The sequence below is a fragment of the Microcebus murinus genome, chromosome X (genome assembly GCF_040939455.1).
Source record: "Microcebus murinus isolate Inina chromosome X, M.murinus_Inina_mat1.0, whole genome shotgun sequence".
Classification (NCBI taxonomy): domain Eukaryota; kingdom Metazoa; phylum Chordata; class Mammalia; order Primates; family Cheirogaleidae; genus Microcebus; species Microcebus murinus.
In genome coordinates, this window is record NC_134136.1 from 5,422,321 (window position 1) to 5,443,965 (window position 21,645).

The 21,645-nt window shown below is 39.3% G+C and overlaps 1 protein-coding gene and 1 non-coding gene across 3 annotated transcripts in view; one reads left to right on the forward strand and one right to left on the reverse strand.

Moving 5' to 3' along the window:
* Positions 1-21,645, forward strand: part of OGT (O-linked N-acetylglucosamine (GlcNAc) transferase) — a 40,375-nt gene that overhangs the window by 13,483 nt on the left and 5,247 nt on the right. For both annotated transcript variants that reach the window (XM_012736183.2, XM_012736184.2), the window contains exons 5-21: positions 1,132-1,248; positions 7,374-7,453; positions 8,041-8,236; positions 8,495-8,635; positions 9,578-9,678; positions 10,129-10,282; positions 10,369-10,470; positions 10,688-10,867; positions 11,466-11,624; positions 11,775-11,864; positions 14,797-14,922; positions 15,431-15,601; positions 15,702-15,818; positions 15,917-16,087; positions 17,927-18,079; positions 20,133-20,385; positions 20,636-20,759. In XM_012736183.2, the coding sequence (XP_012591637.1) occupies positions 1,132-1,248; positions 7,374-7,453; positions 8,041-8,236; positions 8,495-8,635; positions 9,578-9,678; positions 10,129-10,282; positions 10,369-10,470; positions 10,688-10,867; positions 11,466-11,624; positions 11,775-11,864; positions 14,797-14,922; positions 15,431-15,601; positions 15,702-15,818; positions 15,917-16,087; positions 17,927-18,079; positions 20,133-20,385; positions 20,636-20,759 (2,435 nt within the window). The remainder of the gene's footprint in view (positions 1-1,131; positions 1,249-7,373; positions 7,454-8,040; positions 8,237-8,494; positions 8,636-9,577; positions 9,679-10,128; positions 10,283-10,368; positions 10,471-10,687; positions 10,868-11,465; positions 11,625-11,774; positions 11,865-14,796; positions 14,923-15,430; positions 15,602-15,701; positions 15,819-15,916; positions 16,088-17,926; positions 18,080-20,132; positions 20,386-20,635; positions 20,760-21,645) is intronic.
* LOC142866139 (small nucleolar RNA U13) lies at positions 3,978-4,080 on the reverse strand. Its single transcript, XR_012916199.1, has one exon. It is a non-coding gene; the product is annotated as a small nucleolar RNA U13 (small nucleolar RNA).

Below are 21,645 nucleotides of genomic sequence, written 5' to 3' on the forward strand. Positions count from 1 at the left end.
TGTGACCCTGCAGTAGCGCAAAGGCTGCGCGGCGTTAATGCGCATTGCGTGCGAATGAGCCCCTGCGAACGGTTGACTAGATGAGTAATCTGATTGACTGGCTCCCTCAGTCCTATTCTGTAGCCTTTTTGGATAAAATTGGGTTTTAACATACCTCGAGTCTAACTAATCTCATTAAACAAATATTCTCTATGGGCCTGTCTAGTAGATTAATGGATCTGGTTGGCCGTTTGCTGCGTCTAGGGGTGTTCTATGTAGCGCAGCAGTTCGCAGCGATTGCGCAGTGCGATGCTGTTAGGTTGCGCAAGCGATGTTTGCGCTCGCATTACAGGGACCTCAACCTAGGTGCAATCCTGTCATGTGAGGTTTCAGCCTCAGTCCTTCTTGGGAGACAGGGCATTGTGAGGATGTAACTTAAAGCCTGGCTTCATGGTATCTGACTTGGCAGAAAAACATTTTTCAGTAGGATAGTTCTGATGCTAGTGAGGACCATTATTGTCGAAGAGTAGCATTTCCCAAAATGTGTTTCCTAGTACTGTAATAAAATGCCCAAGGAAAGAAGAGTTCCATGGTCAGCTAAGTTCAGGGATCCCTGTGATACTACTAAAGGCTTAGGGAAGTCCTGTAGTAAAGAAACCTGTTTTGTTTTCCTAATTTATTTGATCATGAAATCCTTTTTTCCAGTGACACCTGTTAATTAAAGCCTTGTGGAACACACTTTGGGAAATGGTGGGGGTAGGAAAACTTGGCAGTGGCGCCCTCTAGATACAACTTGAGAACCTAACAAGAGCCCTTAGGTGTTTGGATAAGAGAAGTCAAGCATATAGTTTTACAGCAACTGACTTCCCACGTTAGTCCCAGTGTAAGGGTTGGTCGTTGGTTGGCAGAACTGAACACGGTGGTTTGCACTTGGGTTCTGGTGGCGCAGGCGCAGGAGCAGCCAGCTGTGGCAGCGCATTAGTTTTGGCGCAAGCGAGCCTATGCTGCAGGGTCACTTTTGGCTGGTCAGAGAAGGAATAATGATATCACCTTCTTCCCCCCTCCCCCCAATCTTTTTTTTTCCCTTTACAAATTTTCCCCTTTCCCTTTACCTCCTTCCCCTCCCATCTTCTTTCATTAACCCCTCCTAAGGCATGTTATTTGAAAGCAATTGAGACGCAACCGAACTTTGCAGTAGCATGGAGTAATCTTGGCTGTGTTTTCAATGCACAAGGGGAGATTTGGCTTGCAATTCATCACTTTGAAAAGGTTAGTTAAATTAATAATTGGTATTTATGAAGTATGTACATGTACAGAGTGTTTTTTACCAGAACTAAAATAATAGGTCTTTACTTAACCAGTCACATGATGTCTTTGTTTCTGTGACAGAACAGATGGCCCCTGACTTACTATGGTTTGACTTAGGAATTCTCTTACTTTACAGTGGTACAAAAGACGTATGCATTTAATAGAAACTGTACTTTGAGTAGCCATATGTCCGTTCTGTTTTTCACTTTCAGTATAGCATTGGATAAGTTATATGAGCTATCAACACTTTACTATAAAATAGCCTTTGTGTTAGATGATTTTACCCAACTGTAGGTGGATATAAGTGTTCTGAGAATGTTTAAGGTAGGCTAGGCTAAGTTATGATGTTCAGTAGGTGTATTACATGCATTTTTGACTTGAGATATCTTCAACTTACGATGGGTTTATTGGAATGTAACCTTTCTCTAAGTGGAGGAACATCTGTATTGCAGTGTTTGCTGGATGGTATATGGTATGGCAGCTTCCAGTTTGGCACTGAGAATGTACTTTAGTAATTAAAAATGCATTTTATTTTATTTTTTATTTTTTTGAGACAGAGTCTCACTTTGTTGCCCAGGCTAGAGTGAGTTCCATGGCGTCAGCCTAGCTCACAGCAACCTCAAACTCCTGGGCTCAAGCGATCCTCCTGCCTCAGCCTCCCGAGTAGCTGGGACTGCAGGCATGCGCCACCATGGCCAGCTAATTTTTTCTCTATATATTAGTTGGCCAATTAATTTCTTTCTATTTATAGTAGAGATGGGGTCTTGCTCTAAAAATGCATTTTAAAACAGGCTTTAAAGAAGCAGGGCTTCTTGGTGAAAAGGGTGATTCCAGATCTGGGGCAGGAAATATACAAGATTTGTCTGGAATGCCTTGTCATACCAGAAAGCAAGGAAGCTTTGACATACATACTACTTGGTTTCAAAAGGACTCAGGCAACTTGAAGAGGTTTCCACTGGCTAAAGATGGGAACTTGAGCATCAATCAACAGGAATAATAACTGAAATATAATGAAACTTATCAAGTATATTTAAATCCATGAGCTCATAGTTATACTAAAAAATTCATTTGTCACCATTGGAAGATAAGGAACAACTCATTTTGAAAACTGATTAAAAAGAGAAGAACACAGTGTTTTTTTTTTTTTTTTTTTTTTTTTTTTTTTTTTTTGAGACAGAGTCTCGCTTTGTTGCCCAGGCTAGAGTGAGTGCCGTGGCGTCAGCCTAGCTCACAGCAACCTCAAACTCCTGGGCTCGAGTGATCCTTCTGCCTCAGCCTCCCGAGTAGCTGGGACTACAGGCATGCGCCACCATGCCCGGCTAATTTTTTTTTTTTTTTTTTTTTTTTTTTTTTGAGACAGAGTCTCGCTTTGTTGCCCAGGCTAGAGTGAGTGCCGTGGCGTCAGCCTAGCTCACAGCAACCTCAAACTCCTGGGCTCGAGTGATCCTTCTGCCTCAGCCTCCCGGGTAGCTGGGACTACAGGCATGTGCCACCATGCCCGGCTAATTTTTTATATATATATATCAGTTGGCCAATTAATTTCTTTCTATTTATAGTAGAGACGGGGTCTCGCTCTTGCTCAGGCTGGTTTTGAACTCCTGACCTTGAGCAATCCGCCCGCCTCGGCCTCCCAAGAGCTAGGATTACAGGCGTGAGCCACAGCGCCCGGCCCGGCTAATTTTTTTATATATATATCAGTTGGCCAATTAATTTCTTTCTATTTATAGTAGAGACGGGGTCTCGCTCAGGCTGGTTTTGAACTCCTGACCTTGAGCAATCCGCCCGCCTCGGCCTCCCAAGAGCTAGGATTACAGGCGTGAGCCACAGCGCCCGGCCAAGAACACAGTTTTTGAGGAACCACCCTACTATTTTCCAAAATGGCTATACTAATTTATATTCCCCCATCAGTGTACAAGGGTTGCCTTTTCTCCACATCCTAACTTGTTATCATTTGTCTTTTTGTTTTGTTTTTTTCTCTTTTTATCAGATTTTTTCTTTTTTTTTTTTTTTTTTTTTTTTTTTTTTTTTTTGAGACAGAGTCTCGCTTTGTTTTCCAGGCTAGAGTGAGTGCCGTGGCGTCAGCCTAGCTCACAGCAACCTCAAACTCCCGGGCTCAAGCGATCCTCCTGCCTCAGCCTCCCGAGTAGCTGGGACTACAGGCATGCGCCACCATGCCCGGCTAATTTTTTTTTTTTTATATATATATATCAGTTGGCCAATTAATTTCTTTCTATTTATAGTAGAGACGGGGTCTCGCTCTTGCTCAGGCTGGTTTTGAACTCCTGACCTTGAGCAATCCGCCCGCCTCGGCCTCCCAAGAGCTAGGATTACAGGCGTGAGCCACAGCGCCCGGCCAAGAACACAGTTTTTGAGGAACCACCCTACTATTTTCCAAAATGGCTATACTAATTTATATTCCCCCATCAGTGTACAAGGGTTGCCTTTTCTCCACATCCTAACTTGTTATCATTTGTCTTTTTGTTTTGTTTTTTTCTCTTTTTATCAGATTTTTTCTTTATTTAAAATTTTTAAATTTCCAAATTTTAATTCCTCATGCTAGCTTGTCTAAGATCATTTGTCTTTTTCATAATAGCCATTCTGACAGGTGCGAGGTAATATCTCATTATGGTTTTAATTTGCGTTTCCCTTATGATTAGTGATGTTGAACATATTTTTTCTTCTTTTTTTCATGTCAGATGGGTAATGTGCCGACATCATAACAAGGTTTGAGAGTGGCACATCTCACACATGACACGAACACCCAGTCATCATGCTTATGAACTACAAAAGGATCTTTTTTTTTTTTTTTTTTTTTTTTTTTTTTTTTTTTTGAGACAGAGTCTCACTTTGTTGCCCAGGCTAGAGTGAGTGCCGTGGCGTCAGCCTAGCTCACAGCAACCTCAAACTCCTGGGCTCAAGCGATCCTGCTGCCTCAGCCTCCCGAGTAGCTGGGACTACAGGCATGCGCCACCATGCCCGGCTAATATCTGGTCATTCATATCTCTTCTTTGGAGAAATGTCTGTTCAGATCCTTTGCCCATTTTTCAATCAGGTTTGTTTTCTTGCTATTGAGTTGAAGTTCTCATATATTTTAGATATTAGCCCCTTATCAGATGTATGTTTTGTAAATATTTTCTCCCAATCTGTGGCTTGTCTCTTTTCTCTGTTAATTATTTCCTTTGCTGTACAGAAGCTTTTTAGTTTGATGCAATCTCATTTGTCCCTTCTTGCTTTTGTTACCTGTGCTTTATGCTAGGTGAAATAAACCAGGCACAGCAAGACAAATAACTGTATGATCCCTCTTATTTGTGGAATCTAAAAAAGTCGATGTCACAAAAACAGAGTGGAAAGGTGGTTACCAAAGGCTGAGAGGGATGGGAAAAGGGGAGATGTTCCTCCAAGGGTACAAAGTTTTAGTTAGACTGGAGGAATAAAATAAGTTTCAGTGACCTATTGTACTGCATGGTAACCATAGTTAATAATAATGTATTAAATATTTCAAAATTACTAAAATAATAGATTTTTAACATTCTCACCACAAAAAAAGTTGGTGAGGTGATAGATATGTTAATGAGTTTAGCTGAATCTTTCTACAATGCATACATAGATCAAAACATCACATTGTACCCCCATAAATATATGGTACAATTATTATTTGTCAATTAAAGATCGAAAAAAAGGGCCAGGCAAGGTGGCTCACGCCTGTAATCCTAGCACTCTGGAAGGCAGAGGCAGGATTGCTTGAGCTTAGGAGTTCCAGACCAGCCTGAGCAACAGCAAGACCCCATCTCTACTAAAAATAGAAAAATTAGCGGGGCACAGTGGCATGTGCTTGTAGTCCCAGCTACTTGGGAGGCTGTGGCAAGAGGATTGTTTGAGCCCAGGAGTTTGAGGTTGCTGTGAGCTATGATCATGCCATTGCACATTAGCCAGGGCAACCGAGCAAGACTGTCTCAAAAAAAGAGAAAAAAATGAATAAAGCATTTGTCTTCCCTCTCCTGTATGAACTGGACTTTAGAGTATCCCAATAGTTGATGGGCGAGTTTCACTTATAAAAGTATTTCAACTGTTAAAGAAAGAATGATAGAGTATCACCATTAATAGCTTTAGGCATCTATCAATGGCAAATAAAGAAATACAACCAAGGCCGGGCACGGTGGCTCACGCCTGTAATCCTAGCTCTCTGGGAGGCCGAGGCGGGCGCATTGCTCAAGGTCAGGAGTTCAAAACCAGCCTGAGCAAGAGCGAGACCCCGTCTCTACTATAAATAGAAATAAATTAATTGGCCAACTGATATATATATAAAAAAAAAATTAGCCGGGCATGGTGGCGCATGCCTGTAGTCCCAGGTACTCGGGAGGCTGAGGCAGAAGGATCGCTCGAGCCCAGGAGTTTGAGGTTGCTGTGAGCTAGGCTGATGCCATGGCACTTACTCTAGCCTGGACAACAAAGCGAGACTGTCTCAAAAAAAAAAAAAAAAAAAAAAAGAAATACAACCAGATACTAAGTACCTTGTGGTAAAGTACACAATTCCACTAGTGAAGTAGTCTTGCAAAAAGAGAAACCCAAATCTGATTAAGCTTCTAGTTCTACCTACCAGTTTACAGGGAATACATTGGCCAGGGAAACATGTTAAAGGACACCATAAGGATGCAGTCAGAAAAATCCAAACTATGGGAAGCTTTATAGGACAGTAATCTGATCTCTTCAACAAATTTTAGGAATAAAAATGGAGATTTTAATTAAACTTTACATTTAAGGATTAAAAGAAACTCAGAAAGGCACATTGGCAAAGTGTATGGGTCTTATTTGGATCCTGATGTAAAGCTAATCAGAAATTGGACCACTGAATGGATAGTTGATATTAAGGAATTGCTGTCATTTTTTTTTTTTTAGGTATATGGTATTATGGTTATGTTGGGAGGGAAAAGCATTCTTGTTTCTGAGATACATATTGAAATATTTTCAAATGGAATATGTCTGGGATTTGTTTCAAAATGATCTGGGGGAGTAGGTTGGAATATAGATTAAGTAAGATTAAACATGATTTATGAATTGAAGATGGATAAGGGAGACTTGGGTTTGTTGGGTTCATGTTCCTCTGTTTTTGTATGTTTGAAAATTTCCATAATAAAAAGTTAAAGATTTTTGGGGAAGACATCTATCACTGTAGACAATCTAAGTTAAATGCAGCGTGCTGTCTTTACTACAGAATCACCATCTAAGTGAAGATGCAGTGTTCCTTATGACTGTTTTAAATGTATTTACAATTACTCTTTACCTTTTCAGTGTTTTGATTAAAGTTTATAATTACCACACTATCGGAGTACCTTTCTTTCCCCCCACCCCTACATCTTAATGCACAGCAAGGAGTACCTTTCTTGATCAGTGGTTCTTTACATTGGTCGCACATGAGAAGCTTGTAAAAAGATATGGATATCCTGGCCCCATCTTCAGAGTGTCTGATTTAACTGGCTTGTGATAGAGTCCAGGCACCTTTTAGGAGGTGAATTCTTAATATACTGCCAAGGTTGAGAATCACTGTTCTAGATATATCCGGCCATATTTTAAGACAACTTCAGAGTTATTCACATGACATCATTTAATGGTTAGTATCTCCTTGAAGTATTGTCTTACTGAGTATATAGTTCTAATTACATATCTTACTAAGGTCTTGCTGAGTATACAGTTGTATGTATATAACTGAGTTATATGATTCCTTTTCAGTAAGAGCTTGCTGCCTTTTTGTGCCATTAGAAGAGTTAAACTGGTTAATTTGAATAAAATAGGGGCAATCATTAGAAGTATTCAGCTCAATAAAATTGGAGAAGACCCACTTTTAAATTTTTTCCTTCAGGACCTGTTTTGCTCATGAGAACATGAGAAGTTTTTTCATAAAATTGAGATTTGTAAAAATAATGAGAAGGTACTAAATAAATTGGGTTTTAAAAATGAAATAAGATTTAATTATACTAGTGACTGTAATTGGAGGTTGAAAATGACCTCAGAATAAAAAAATTGTTTAATTGGGAAGTTAATCTGGCAAAATCCTAACTTGCTCTAAGTAACTGTCTTGAAATTTTTAGGCTGTCACGCTTGACCCAAATTTTCTGGATGCTTATATCAATTTAGGAAATGTCTTGAAAGAGGCACGCATTTTTGACAGGTGAGAGAATGTTCTATTTAATAAATTTTCTTGAGTCTATTGTATTGATACTTGAGAGTTTGGACTGAAATTATCACAATAGTCCATTGAAACGCATTTTCCTTTCCTAATACGTTGTCTTTCCCTGCCCATAATGTCTGCTTTGATACCTTTTATTTGTAGGTATTGTTGCCTGACTTTTCATTGTTGGCTTTCCTCAAAGCCATTATCTTTCTCACTGGGAGTTTGGTTGAAATTTCCTTTGTTGTAGAACTGTTGAAATGGTTATCTCTTAGATTAAATTATTCTTTGATCTGATTCAGAAAGCTAAGTAAATCCCAACTTTTAACTTTTTTTGTTGTTGTCAAAGGAAAGCCTACTATGTGGGAATAGAAAATTTCTTTTTTTTTCAAATATGCTTCATTGTTCTTAAAATTCCTTAATATAAAAATACATTTTATAAAGGTGCAATTTTGGTTTCAGGTTGTATATGGTATTTTGATATATTTTGGTATAGCGCAGCTTGAATTAATTGTAACACAGTATCAAAAATTAATTGCATTTTTGTGTGTGTGTGTGTGTGTGTGTGTGTGTGTTTTTATTTACAGAGCTGTGGCAGCTTACCTTCGTGCCCTAAGCTTGAGTCCAAATCACGCGGTGGTGCACGGCAACCTGGCTTGTGTGTATTACGAGCAAGGCCTGATAGATCTGGCAATAGATACCTACAGGCGAGCTATTGAACTGCAACCACATTTCCCTGATGCTTACTGCAACCTAGCCAATGCTCTCAAAGAGAAGGGCAGTGTAAGGATTTTTACTCAGTCTATTTCTTTATTATCTGGTAGGATTAAGAAAGTCTTTTTTTGTATGTATTATTATTAAGTATTGAGATGGTATATTGGCTTACTGTGGAGTTTTGGTTGAGCGAAAGAATACCAAAAAATACCCATTTTCTGGAGTATTACCAGCCATTAGGCTTAACTAAGCAATTATTAGAACAGTATCATTGTTGGCTCTATGATTCTTCTGTGTAGTTTTTGAATGGTTTGTTTTGTTTTTTAGGTTGCTGAAGCAGAGGATTGTTATAATACTGCTCTCCGTCTGTGTCCCACCCATGCAGACTCTCTGAATAATCTAGCCAATATCAAACGAGAACAAGGAAACATCGAAGAGGCAGTTCGCTTGTATCGTAAAGCATTAGAAGTATGTTGAGGGTGGTGTGGCTGGGTATTTAGTCTGTGTGATAGTAGAGGGAAAGCAGTTAAGTTTGCCATGTCATCCACTTTTGTAAAAATACATAGTGGTTGAATCATTTAAAAGAGGATTATTCACTGAACCAATAATTGAGTACCTAAGGTATGATGTGAGGTCCTGTGTAACACTGAAGAAAATCTCTACATTCAGAGTTCATTTTTCTATGGCTAGATAAGATCTGAACAAAAAATTAAATTGAACCCATGGTTTAAGAGGAGCTATAGGCCGGGCGTGGTGGCTCACGCCTGTAATCCTAGCACTCTGGGAGGCCGAGGCGGGAGGATCGTTTGAGCTCAGGAGTTTGAGACCAGCGTGAGCAAGAGCGAGACCCCGTCTCTACTATAAATAAAAGGAAATTAGCCAAACAACTAAAAATAGAAAAAATTAGCCGGGCACAGTGGCGTGTGCCTGTAGTCCCAGCTACCCGGGAGGCTGAGGCAGGAGGATCGCTTGAGCCCAGGAGTTGGAGGTTGCTGTGAGCTAGGCTGATGCCACGGCACTCTAGCCCAGGCAACAGAGTGAGACTCTGTCTCAAAAAAAAAAAAAAATAGAGGAGCTATCCATAAGTATATAATTTCAGAACCTGATGGCTGTATGGTGGTTAGTAGATATGGTAGGAGTTTAGCAGAGAGAGATTTCAGTGGTGCTGGAGTAGTCAGCATAGATGAAGAAGAGGAGAGGTCTACCTCATGTTTGAAACAAGGAGAGGTATAAAATAGAGGAAGAAGTAGAATTTGAGCTACTAGGCCTTGGAGAATGAGTAGACTTGGAAAAAAGATAGAAGTTTAGGGGTATAGAGGTACTTGAGCAAAGTTCTTAAGGTTGTAGTAAGTTATTACTGTTGTTTAACAGTTTTTTGTAAATCTCAGTTATGATTTTGACTTTTTGTAGGTCTTCCCAGAATTTGCTGCTGCCCATTCAAACTTAGCAAGTGTACTACAGCAGCAGGGAAAACTACAAGAAGCTCTGATGCATTATAAAGAGGCTATTCGGTAAGGAATTCACAGCTTTATCTTAAAAAAATTTTTTTTAAAGAGACAGGATCTTGTTCTGTTGCCCAGGCTGGAGTGCAGTGGCACAATCATAGTCCACTAAAACACGAACTTCTGGACTCAGGTGACTCTCCCTCTCGCCTTAGCCTCTTGAGTAGCTAGGACTATAGGCATGTACTACCACACCTAGCTAAGTTTTAAATTTTTTGTAGAGGTGGAGTCTTGCTATGTTTCCCAGGCTGGTATCAAACTCCTGGCCTCAAGCAATTGTCCCACCTCCGAGAGTGTTAGGATTGCAGGTGTGAGTCACCGCACCTGGCCCTTTTAAATTATCTTTTAATTTTTAAATGTTTGGCATTTGGCACATTGGGCAAGTGCTAAAATGGCTTTTACTAACAATTGGGGGTTTAAGATTCTTCTACTAGATAAAACCTTTGTTCTCTCTTTTAGAATCAGTCCTACCTTTGCTGATGCCTACTCTAATATGGGAAACACTCTAAAGGAGATGCAGGATGTTCAGGGAGCCTTGCAATGTTATACACGTGCCATCCAGATTAACCCTGCATTTGCAGATGCCCACAGCAATCTGGCTTCCATTCACAAGGTACCACTGTTTATTATAATATGTGCATCTTAGCACCTAAAGGTTAATTTTAAGAAACTTCACCATCCCACTTTATTTATTTTCAGGATTCAGGGAATATTCCAGAAGCAATAGCTTCTTACCGCACGGCTCTGAAACTTAAGCCTGATTTTCCTGATGCTTATTGTAACCTGGCTCATTGCCTGCAGGTAAAGAATAACAGGCCAGTAATTGGCTTTCAGTGTTGTAATTGCTTTTTAATTGTTATGTGCCATAATAATCCAAGCCTGACTGGAGATAGTGTTTTTTAGTAGATTATCTGTTTTTTAGTAGGTTATCTGACATTACTTTAGGCCAAAGACACACAAAACAGTAGATCTTAGGATAGGGTTTTCAGGATAACAACTTCTTTTTTGCTTCCTCTAGATTGTCTGTGATTGGACAGACTATGATGAGCGAATGAAGAAGTTGGTCAGCATTGTGGCTGACCAGTTAGAGAAGAATAGGTTGCCTTCTGTGCATCCTCATCATAGTATGCTATATCCTCTTTCTCATGGCTTCAGGAAGGCTATTGCTGAGAGGCATGGGAACCTCTGCCTAGATAAGGTATGATTCTTTTGTTTTAATCTTTTTGTTGTAAACAAAAACACCAATACAGAAAATTGCAAATCAAATGTATAGCTTAATGAGTTATCATAAAGTGAACACTACCTAAGTTGAGAAATGAAACTTTTTATCAGCCCCTTTCCATTGTGTCCTGTGTCAAGCATAACCCCCTGTACTTCATAAGGTGGAATCCTTAACTTAAACACTAACGATAGACTGGTGGTGTTTTCCTTTAAGTTGAAAGCCATAATGGTTAATAAAGTGTTTAAAAGGTTCCCCTACATTTAAAAAAAAAAATTCCCTACAGAATTTTCTAAAATGCTGGAGGGTTTATCATGCTCTGTCCATGCTGCTTCATTCCTACAAGTTTTAAATTCGCTCATACTTTTTCATAGGTCTCAGGAAAATGTTAAAGTATGAAACATATTACATACACTGCTAAGGTTATATCAAACTGGCTATAGGAATTAAATGAAATATTCTGGGCAAACCTCAACAGGTGTGATGTGTAGGTTTGGTGTGTTTTTAGTCAGTTTTCCTAGATGAAAATTTCTGTATAGACTCCATTTTACTAACAAGCCTTGGGTTCTGTTGGTAGATTAATGTCCTTCATAAACCACCATATGAACATCCAAAAGACTTGAAACTCAGTGATGGTCGACTTCGTGTAGGATATGTGAGTTCTGACTTTGGGAATCATCCTACTTCTCACCTTATGCAGTCTATTCCAGGCATGCATAATCCTGATAAATTTGAGGTAAGACTAGTGTTTCTATAGAATCACTCACTATTTGTTTAAAAAAAAAACACAGTGTTGGCTTTATTGTCACCACGATGTACTAAACCCAATGTCTTTCCAAAAAATTTGAGCAAGTTTTTATTAAATATACTATGTGCCGCCTTCCAGGTATTCTGTTATGCCCTGAGCCCAGATGATGGCACAAACTTCCGAGTGAAGGTGATGGCAGAAGCCAATCATTTCATTGATCTTTCTCAGGTAGGTGAAACTCTTACTTGCTTACTTATTTATTTATTCCAGCATATTATGGAGGTACAAATGTTAAGGTTACATTTTATTGCCCTTGTCCCCCCCCCCCACCGCCCGTCAGAGCTTCAAGCCTGTCCATCCCCCAGTTAGTGCGCATCGCACTCATTATGTACGTAATACCCATCCCCTCCCCCCCACCTGCCCGACACTTGATAGATGTTATTCCTATATGTCCACTTAGGTGTTGATCAGTTAAAACCAATTTGCTGGTGAGTGCTTATTTTTCCATTCTTGAGATACTTCACTTAATAGAATGGGTTCCAGCTCTAGCCAGGAAAATACAAGAGGTGCTCTATCACCATTGTTTGTTATAGCTGAATAGAACTCCATGGTATACATATACCACATTTTATTAATCCACTCATGTATTGATGGGCACTTCAGTTGTTTCCACATCTTTGCAATTGTGAATTGTGCTGCTATAAACATTCGAGTGCAGGTGTCTTTTTCATAGAGTGTCTTTTGTTCTTTTGTGTAGATGCCCAGTAAATAGGATTGCTGGATCAAATGGTAGATCCACTTTTATCGCATTAAGGTATCTCCATATTGCTTTCCACAGAGGTTGAACTAGTTTGCAGTCCCAGAAACTCTTTTTTTTTTTTTTTTTCCTGAGACAGAGTCTCACTCTGTTGCCCGGGCTAGAGTGCTAGTCTAGCTCACAGCAACCTCAAACTCCTGGGCTCAAGCAATCCTACTGTCTCAGCCTCCCAAGTAGCTGGGACTAAAGGCATGTACCACCATGCCTGGCTAATTTTTTTCTACATATTTTTAGTTGTCCAGCTAATTTCCTTCTATTTTTAGTAGAGATGGGGTCTCACTCTTGCTCAGGCTGGGCTCGAACTCCTGAGCTCAAATGATCCTCTTGCCTCGGCTTCCCAGAGTATTAGGATTATAGGCATGAGCCACCGTGCCCAGCCTAGGTGAAACTGTTATACTTCCAACTTTTTTTTTTTTTGAGACAGAGTCTTGCTTTGTTGCCCAGGCTAGAAGTGAGTGCCATGGCGTCAGCCTAGCTCACAGCAACCTCAAACTCCTGGGCTCAAGCAATCCTTCTGCCTCAGCCTCCCGAGTAGCTGGGACTACAGGCATGTGCCACCACGCCCGGCTAATATTATATATATATTAGTTGGCCAATTAATTTCTTTCTATTTATAGTAGAGACGGGGTCTCGCTCTTGCTCAGGCTGGTTTCGAACTCCTGACCTCGAGCAATCCGCCTGCCTCAGCCTCCCAGAGTGCTAGGATTACAGGCCTTCCAACTTTTTATTTTGAGCAAATTTGAATAAAGCTATTGGCATATGGTTTATATTTTTGATGGTAGGTATAAAACATTATAGTACTACATACGGGCAATTGCTTTGATCTTCCTTCCTTGGTCATTTATGTTTATAATCAGCATGGTTTTGCTGGGGTTTTGAACGAAACAGAAATGCGTTGTATTTGTGCTTTGACATACAACTTTTATGGGGGTTGAGCCAGCACTTGTGACAGTAGAAACTTAATAGGTACTAACGGAAGAAATTGAACAAAATGATGACTTGGAAGAATAAGTGGGTATTTAAAGAAAATAGATGAACTATGGTTCATCTATTTCTGTGGACTTTTGTCTCTCTTTTTTTTCCTTTTCTCTGAGACAGGGTCTCACTCTGTTGCCCAGGCTGGAATGCAGTGGTGTGATGATAGCTCACTGCAACCTCATACTCCTGGGCTCAAGCCATTCCCCTGTCTCAGCCTCCCAAGTAGCTAGGACTACATGCACATCCTACCATACCCAGCTAATTTATTTTTTGTAGAGACGGGGTCTCACTATGTTGCCCAGACTGGTCTCAAACTCCTGGCCTCAAGCAATCCTTCCACTTTGGCCTCTCAAACTGCTGGGATTACAGGAGTGAGCCACTGTGCCTGGCCGTGTTTGCCTCTGGTTATCTTTGTTTCTGTACTTGTTCTGTTGTTATATCCTTTAGTTGTAAGTTTTAAAATAAATTAAGATTGAAACCTTTGGGGGAATTAATTTCCTGAGTATGTAGACAACAAGTTTTTCTTTGTTGACTCTCTTGGCCACTTTGGTGACTAGTAGAGACAAAATATTATCTCTTTATAGTGTGTATGTTTGTGTATACACGCATATGTATGTAAATACACATGTGTATATGTATATATGTAAATCACTGAAGTCCTAGCAAAAGGGTTGTAAGACTCATTTAATACATAGTATGCACCAACATCTTTTGCAATATAGTTGTTTCAAAAGTATGCCTGGCCATTTTTAATGTATAGTTGAACGCTTTGTGACCAAGAAGCATACCCCTTTCTACTTTGAGACCATCAGAGACCTCACTGCTTGTTGAGTGAAGTCTAAACTCTTTAGCATAGCCTTTATAACCTTTCTCAGTTTGCCAAGACTTTCACCCACCATTCACCTTCATGTATACCCTATACCAAATAAAAGTGAGTTACCATTTTTTTTTAACCAACCTTATACTTTATTTCTTTTTTCTTTTTTTTAAAGCCACTCAAATTTAGCAGTGGAATATTGAATACCAACTACTCTGGTTCTTTATTCATACTATTTGCTACTGAGATTGTATTCTCTCAAACTCCTATTTATCTTTGAAGGCCCATTTCAAATACCAATTCCTGTATGGAACCTTGTTTCTCATATATTCAATCCAGAAATAAACTCTCCTTCCTCTGTGTTCTGTTTCTGTAATGCTTTGGGCCCATTTTAATGACACTTAATCATATTTTTGCCCTGCATTAATGTAGTTGATTTGTGTTCTTACAACTTTTCAATCTGAGAATCTGAATTTTTTTAATGCCATTAAAGCTAAATGAACTAATCTGAGATTATACATAGTGAGTTCTTGCTTTCTATTCCATAGATTCCATGCAATGGAAAAGCAGCTGATCGCATCCATCAGGATGGAATTCACATCCTTGTAAATATGAATGGTTATACCAAGGGGGCTCGAAATGAGCTCTTTGCTCTCAGGCCAGCTCCTATACAGGTAAAGGAATTAATAGCAATCACTTATAACGTGTATTGGGCTAAAAAGACAATGCTGTGTTTTTCTCCCCCTCTGGTTAACTGACGTTTGAAACAATAGGGCAGACATGCTTGATTTTTTTAAACGTTCTTGAAATGCACAGGGATAAAGAATTTGAGTGTAGAATACAGTGCCTATAGGTACATGTATGCGGAGGCATGCAATTCATGGTTGGGTATAAATAGGTGCTCTGCCTTACAAATTTGAAAAACATTTTAGCACTTAGAAGGTTAGTCTAAAATATTACTTGATTGCTCTTGGCTAAAGAAGTCAACCCTCCTTGTTTGTTTATTTACTTATTTAACTTTGGCACCTTTTGATGAAAGTTCTTTTTTTAAAAAAACACTTTATTGAGGTATGATTGACATACGAAAAGCTGTACATGTTTAAGGTATTTGATGATGAATTTAAAGATGAGTATACTAATGAAGGTTCTTAATCAGTTTTGATCTGGGATTGTTGGGTTTAGGCAATGTGGCTGGGCTACCCGGGGACTAGTGGTGCGCTTTTCATGGATTACATCATCACGGATCAGGAAACCTCACCAGCTGAAGTTGCTGAGCAGTATTCTGAGAAGCTGGCTTATATGCCCCACACTTTCTTTATTGGTGATCATGCTAACATGTTTCCTCACCTGAAGGTAGGTATAAAACAGTGCTATGGGGGAATTTCAAAGAATTGTAGTCACGTCTTTTCTTACTCATCCTAACAGACATGTCTGAAACTATTTTTTTCATTAGAAAAAAGCAGTCATTGATTTTAAGTCCAATGGGCACATTTATGACAATCGGATAGTCCTGAATGGCATCGACCTCAAAGCATTTCTTGATAGTCTACCAGATGTGAAAATTGTCAAGGTCAGAACCTAAGTCAATATTGTCGTTGAAGAAAAGTTAACTGCATTTGGGATGGGATCTTTTACCTAATGATGCATTTTGTGTCTTTTATTTTTAAGATGAAATGTCCTGATGGAGGAGACAATGCAGACACCAGTAACACAGCTCTTAATATGCCTGTCATTCCTATGAATACCATTGCAGAAGCAGTTATTGAAATGATTAACAGAGGACAGATTCAGATAACAATTAATGGGTTCAGTATTAGCAATGGGCTGGCAACTACCCAGGTGAGAGAATAATAGACCATAGTATATACTACCAAGCATGCATTTATTTCGTTTAAACCTCCTAAGAACTCTAGGAGGCAAATACCATTATTCCCATTTTATAAATGAGGAAATGAGTTCAGTGGAAATTGGCATCTTAAGTAGCTTTGTCTGATTTTAAGTCTTCCAGATTAAGCCAGTAGGTTATTACTGAGTGTTAATAGGTTATTACTGTGTTAATATCTTGTTATTCCCTGACCGTGGCTTTACTCTCTTATCGTATGATTACCTATTTATAGGCACCACACAGTTTCTTGCTTCTGTAACCCCATCTTTTCCCTAACTAAATCCTACTCAGACTCAGTTCAGACAGCTCCTTCAGGAATCTGTTCCTATACTTACTGCTAACCTCTCTATCGCTACTCCATTGGTAACTATATCTTCTATGCTTCTGTAATATTTGGGATATATCATTATATTCAACATAACACATTATAATTCCCTGTGTTTGTATCTGCCACTGAGTTGAATTACTTTGGGACCCATGTGTTAACCACAGTAATGTAGTATATATACTTAATAAATATATATTGCATTCTTGAATAAGTAGCTCTGTCAAGAGAGTATAAGGCAAGGATCTTTGACCTTTTAGGAGTTAACAGTTAAATGTCCATGTACATCTGGAATAGTTACATAACAACACAAGGCAGTATTCAAATGTGTGGAAATTACAAGGGAAGATTAATTATATAATGTAGAAGCTCAAAAATGGTGATGATCAGTTTTAGGAGAGAGAGTCTTGGGAGAAGAGACCCATTTGGGAAGGGTAATTTATCCTTGAAGTATGAGTGTGATTTGGAAAAGGACATTTTATCCATAAAGAAAAGAATGAGCAAAAGTTTGCTGTTGGATTGTTAATAGGATTTTAGAACTTTGCAGGCTAGAGCAAGATGTTTTGTAGTACAATCTCCCCCAAATTAAAATAGCATTGCAACTATTTTTTTTTTAATTTAATATATCATGTATATTTTCCCATAGTTCAGTGACATGACTTTGAATGGTTTTACATTTTGCATCTTATGGATTCTTTTTTTTTGTTTTAATTTTGAAAAATTTTTTTCTTCAGCCGGTAGAGTAAAACTTATGGATTTTTTTTTTTTTTTTTTGAGACAGTCTCACTTTTGTTGCCCTGGCTAGAGTGAGTGCCGTGGCGTCAGTCTAGCTCACAGCAACCTCAATCTCCTGGGTTCAAGCGATCCTTCTGCCTCAGCCTCCCAAGTAGCTGGGACTACAGGCATGCACCACCATGCCCGGCTAATTTTTTTTTGTATATATACTTTTAGTTGGTCAATTAATTTCTTTCTATTTTTAGTAGAGATGGGGTCTCGCTCAGGCTGGTTTCGAACTCCCGACCTCGAGCAATCCGCCTGCCTCGGCCTCCCAGAGTGCTAGGATTACAGGCTTGAGCCACTGCGCCCGGCCCCGGCTGGATTCTTTATGGATTAAAAAAATCAGCTTGGTGTAGTGGCTCACATCTGTAATCCCAGTGCTTTGGGAGGCTGAGCGGGGAGGATTGCTTGAGGCCAGGAGTTCCAGGCCAGCCTGGGCAACATAGTGAGACCCTATCTCTACAAAATTTAAAATATAGCCAGATGTGATGATGCAGGCCTATAGTCCTAGTTACTTGGGATGCTGAGGCAGGAGGATCATTCCCCTTGAGCATAGGAGTTCAAGGCTAAAGTGAGTTTATGATTGCACCATTGTACTTCAGCCTGGGTGACAGAGTGAGACCTGTCTCTTAAAAGAAAAGGACTATTTTGACTTTAAATAAATATAACCACATTCTTTTCCTTGTTCTAGATCAACAATAAGGCTGCAACTGGAGAGGAGGTTCCCCGCACCATTATCGTAACTACCCGTTCTCAGTATGGGCTACCAGAAGATGCCATTGTGTACTGTAACTTTAATCAGTTGTATAAAATTGATCCTTCTACTTTGCAGATGTGGGCAAATGTGAGTATACATAGATTCATTATTACTGTCTGGAGACTAGTAAAGATTCTGTATATAGACCATCTTGCTGAGGCGGGTCCTCCTACTCCCATTTAGGAACTATTGTGTTTATTCCTAATCTTCAAGTTGTAGATTTTTCAGGCATTTTTTTTTTTTTGAGACAGAGTCTCACTTTGTTGTCCAGGCTAGAGTGAGTGCCATGGCATCAGCCTAGCTCACAGCAACCTCAAACTCCTGGGCTCAAGCAATCCTCCTGCCTCAGCCTCCCGAGTAGCTGGGACTACAGGCATGCGCCACCATTCCCGGCTAATTTTTTCTATATATATTAGTTGGCCAATTAATTTCTTTCTACTTATAGTAGAGATAGGGTCTCGCTCTTGCTCAGGTTGGTTTCGAACTCCTGAACTCAAACAATCCGCCCGCCTCGGCCTCCCAGAGAGCTAGGATTACAGGCGTGAGCCACCGCGCCCAGCCTTCAGGCGTTTTTGATTTCTCCTTCTAATTTCTAAATATTATATTATGAACCTTTTAAATTTTTATAGTCTGTCTAAATTGGGTCAGTAAAATTTTTCTTAAAGGGATAGATGGTAAATATTTTCAGTTTTTGATGTATGATCTCTGTCCCATTTAATCAGCTCTGCTGTTATAGCTCGAAAATACCACAGACTTTACATAAATGATGACTATGGCTGTGTTCCAATAAAATTTTATTTATGAAAACTGGCAGCATGCCAGATTTGGTTTACAGGCTGTAGTTTGGTCTAAACTGATAGCAAAAGCTGTCATGTACATCCACCCATGTTTAACATTCTTGCAGTATTTTAGAGTTATAACCAGGAAGGAGTCGATTTATGTCATTGCCTCTCAGTTCATCAGACCAGTTTGCATAAGCAGGATATTGCATATCTGTAACTTGATCTTAGTCCACAGAATTAAAATAAAATGGCATGTTTTACCTTTAGGCAATCTGGATATAATTCCTTGGTTAATCCCCCCACCACACACACACATCTGTTTTGTTTTGTTTTGTTTTGTTTTAGAGGAGAGGGGTGGGTAGAGGAGAAGAGGAAGCAGATGAGGATGAGTACAGATGGACTGTCCTCACTTCCCAATGTTCAAAAAACTCTGAAAATCAAAAGCTTTTTGATAACTATGTGACAAATTTGACAGCAGAACTACCTGAACTGACATTAAGCTATTTATTGTCTTTTATTTAATCCATATAGTATGAATATTTAATCCATATAGTATGAACATTCCTGCCCCTTGAGGCAGAGGTACTAATGTGTTTGTTTATAATGAGTTGCCGCTGAGGGTGTTATGTAATATATGTGTACTGTACTACTTTTTTAAAATCGGAAATATTCTGAATTCAGAAATTCATGTGTTCTTCTTGAACTTGTGTGGTACATTGAGTAGAAGTAGCTCTAAATCAGGAGTTGGCAAATTATGTCCCATGGGCCAAATACAGCCCACTGCCTGTTTGTATACATTTTATTGGCACACAGCCACATCCACTTGTTTACACATTATTTATGGCTGCTTTCAAGCTACAGTGGAAGAATTGAGTATTTATGATGGTTCATGTGGCCACAGAGCTGAAAATATTTGCTATCTGGCCCTTTACATAAAAAGTTTGCTGATCTTTGATTTATATTAGGCAAATAAAGTTAGGCAAGTGTGAGTTAACTTTCTTTATTGTCATGGTGGGGGTTTTAAAATTTGAAATGGAAAATTTCCATCTCTTCAACAAAAACACTGCCTGTGTCAGTTCCCACAGGAGGTAGATGCCTGAGATTTTGCCAATTAGTAACTTGATTTGTGTCTTATAACGTCAGTCTCCTCTCTTTCTTTGAACTCTCTCTGGGGACAGCTAAGCAGAAGAAGAGTAATTTAGTTGATCTGATTCATCTATGTGAAGGAAAGACTTAAGTTCACAGTAGGCTTCTGTCTGGATGGAAAGAATAGAGTGTGGTATGATCATTAGAGACCTATGGGAATCTTTTGAGAAGGGTAGATCTGCTATTAATAATTCTTATTTTCTCTATTTTAGATTCTGAAGCGTGTTCCCAATAGTGTATTATGGCTGTTGCGTTTTCCAGCAGTAGGAGAACCTAATATTCAACAGTACGCACAAAACATGGGCCTTCCCCAGAACCGTATCATTTTTTCACCTGTCGCTCCTAAAGAGGAACATGTCAGGAGAGGCCAACTGGCAGATGTCTGCTTGGATACTCCACTTTGTAATGGACACACCACGGGGATGGATGTCCTCTGGGCAGGGACACCCATGGTAACTATGCCAGGTAAGTTGCTGATAAATCATTGGAATCTTCTTTCTTGTTTTAAAAATCTCTTTTGGGGGGAGACACTTACAGGTGAAATTATGGTATTAGAAGCAACAGCTAAGGAAAGATGATAGATAATGAAACTTGTTTAAGTCTGAACACTTGGCTCCACTCTCTTCATCTGTATTGTGTGGATGCTTACCATAAGTAACATTGATAACTGTGTTATTTACATTCTCAGGTGTGCAATTGTTCTTTTGTATTATAGGAGAGACTCTTGCTTCCCGAGTTGCGGCTTCCCAGCTCACTTGCTTAGGTTGTCTTGAGCTTATTGCTAAAAATAGACAAGAATATGAAGATATAGCCGTGAAACTGGGAACTGATCTAGAATAGTAAGTTAACTTTTCCATGAACATATTATGTGGTAAAGTAGAGAGAATATAGCTGTTATAAAATGAAACCATAAAATAAGGGTAATATAGATGAATCAGTTGTATGATCTCTGGATGGAAGAAGAACTTTCTATACTTCCATAAATGAAGTGATCAATAGACTTTACTATGTAGAGAGTAAGAGGCTGAATAAAAAAATTAAAATTAAAAGGCAAATGAAGAAAAGAAAAATCTTTGTTTCATATGTCAAAGTATTAATAGCCTGGCTATATAAAGACCGAAGGACATTTAAATTTTAAATCCCCTAATAGGAAAGTAAACAAGGAAATGAACAGACAGCTCACTGAAGTGGAAATACAAGTGGTTAACAAGAAAACGTTTCAGTCTGTAGTAGAAATGCCAATTAAAGTAATATTGAGATATATCTATTATTTTCTATAAAAGAAAGAGTTTTAATATGATATCAGTGAGGGAGCATTGAGGCATTGGCCTTTTCATTAATTGGTGAGTGAATTGGTACAAGTCTTCCTCACAGTTCTTAGAGACTTAAAAATAAAAAAGGCTGGGTGTGGTGGCTCACACCTGTAATCCTGCCACTCTGAGAGGCCAAGGTGGGAGGATTGCTCAAGGTCAGGAGTTCAAAACCAGCCTGAGCAAGAAACCCCGTCTCTACTAAAAAATAGAAAGAAATTAGCTGGACAACTAAAAATATATATGTAAAAAATTAGCCGGGCATGATGACACATGCCTGTAGTCCCAGCTACTCGGGAGGCTGAGGCAGGAGGATCACTTGAGCCCAGGTATTTGAGGTTGCTGTGAGCTAGGCTGATGCCATGGCACTCTAGCCGGGCCAACAGAGTGAATCTTGCCACTTCTTCACTGTAGC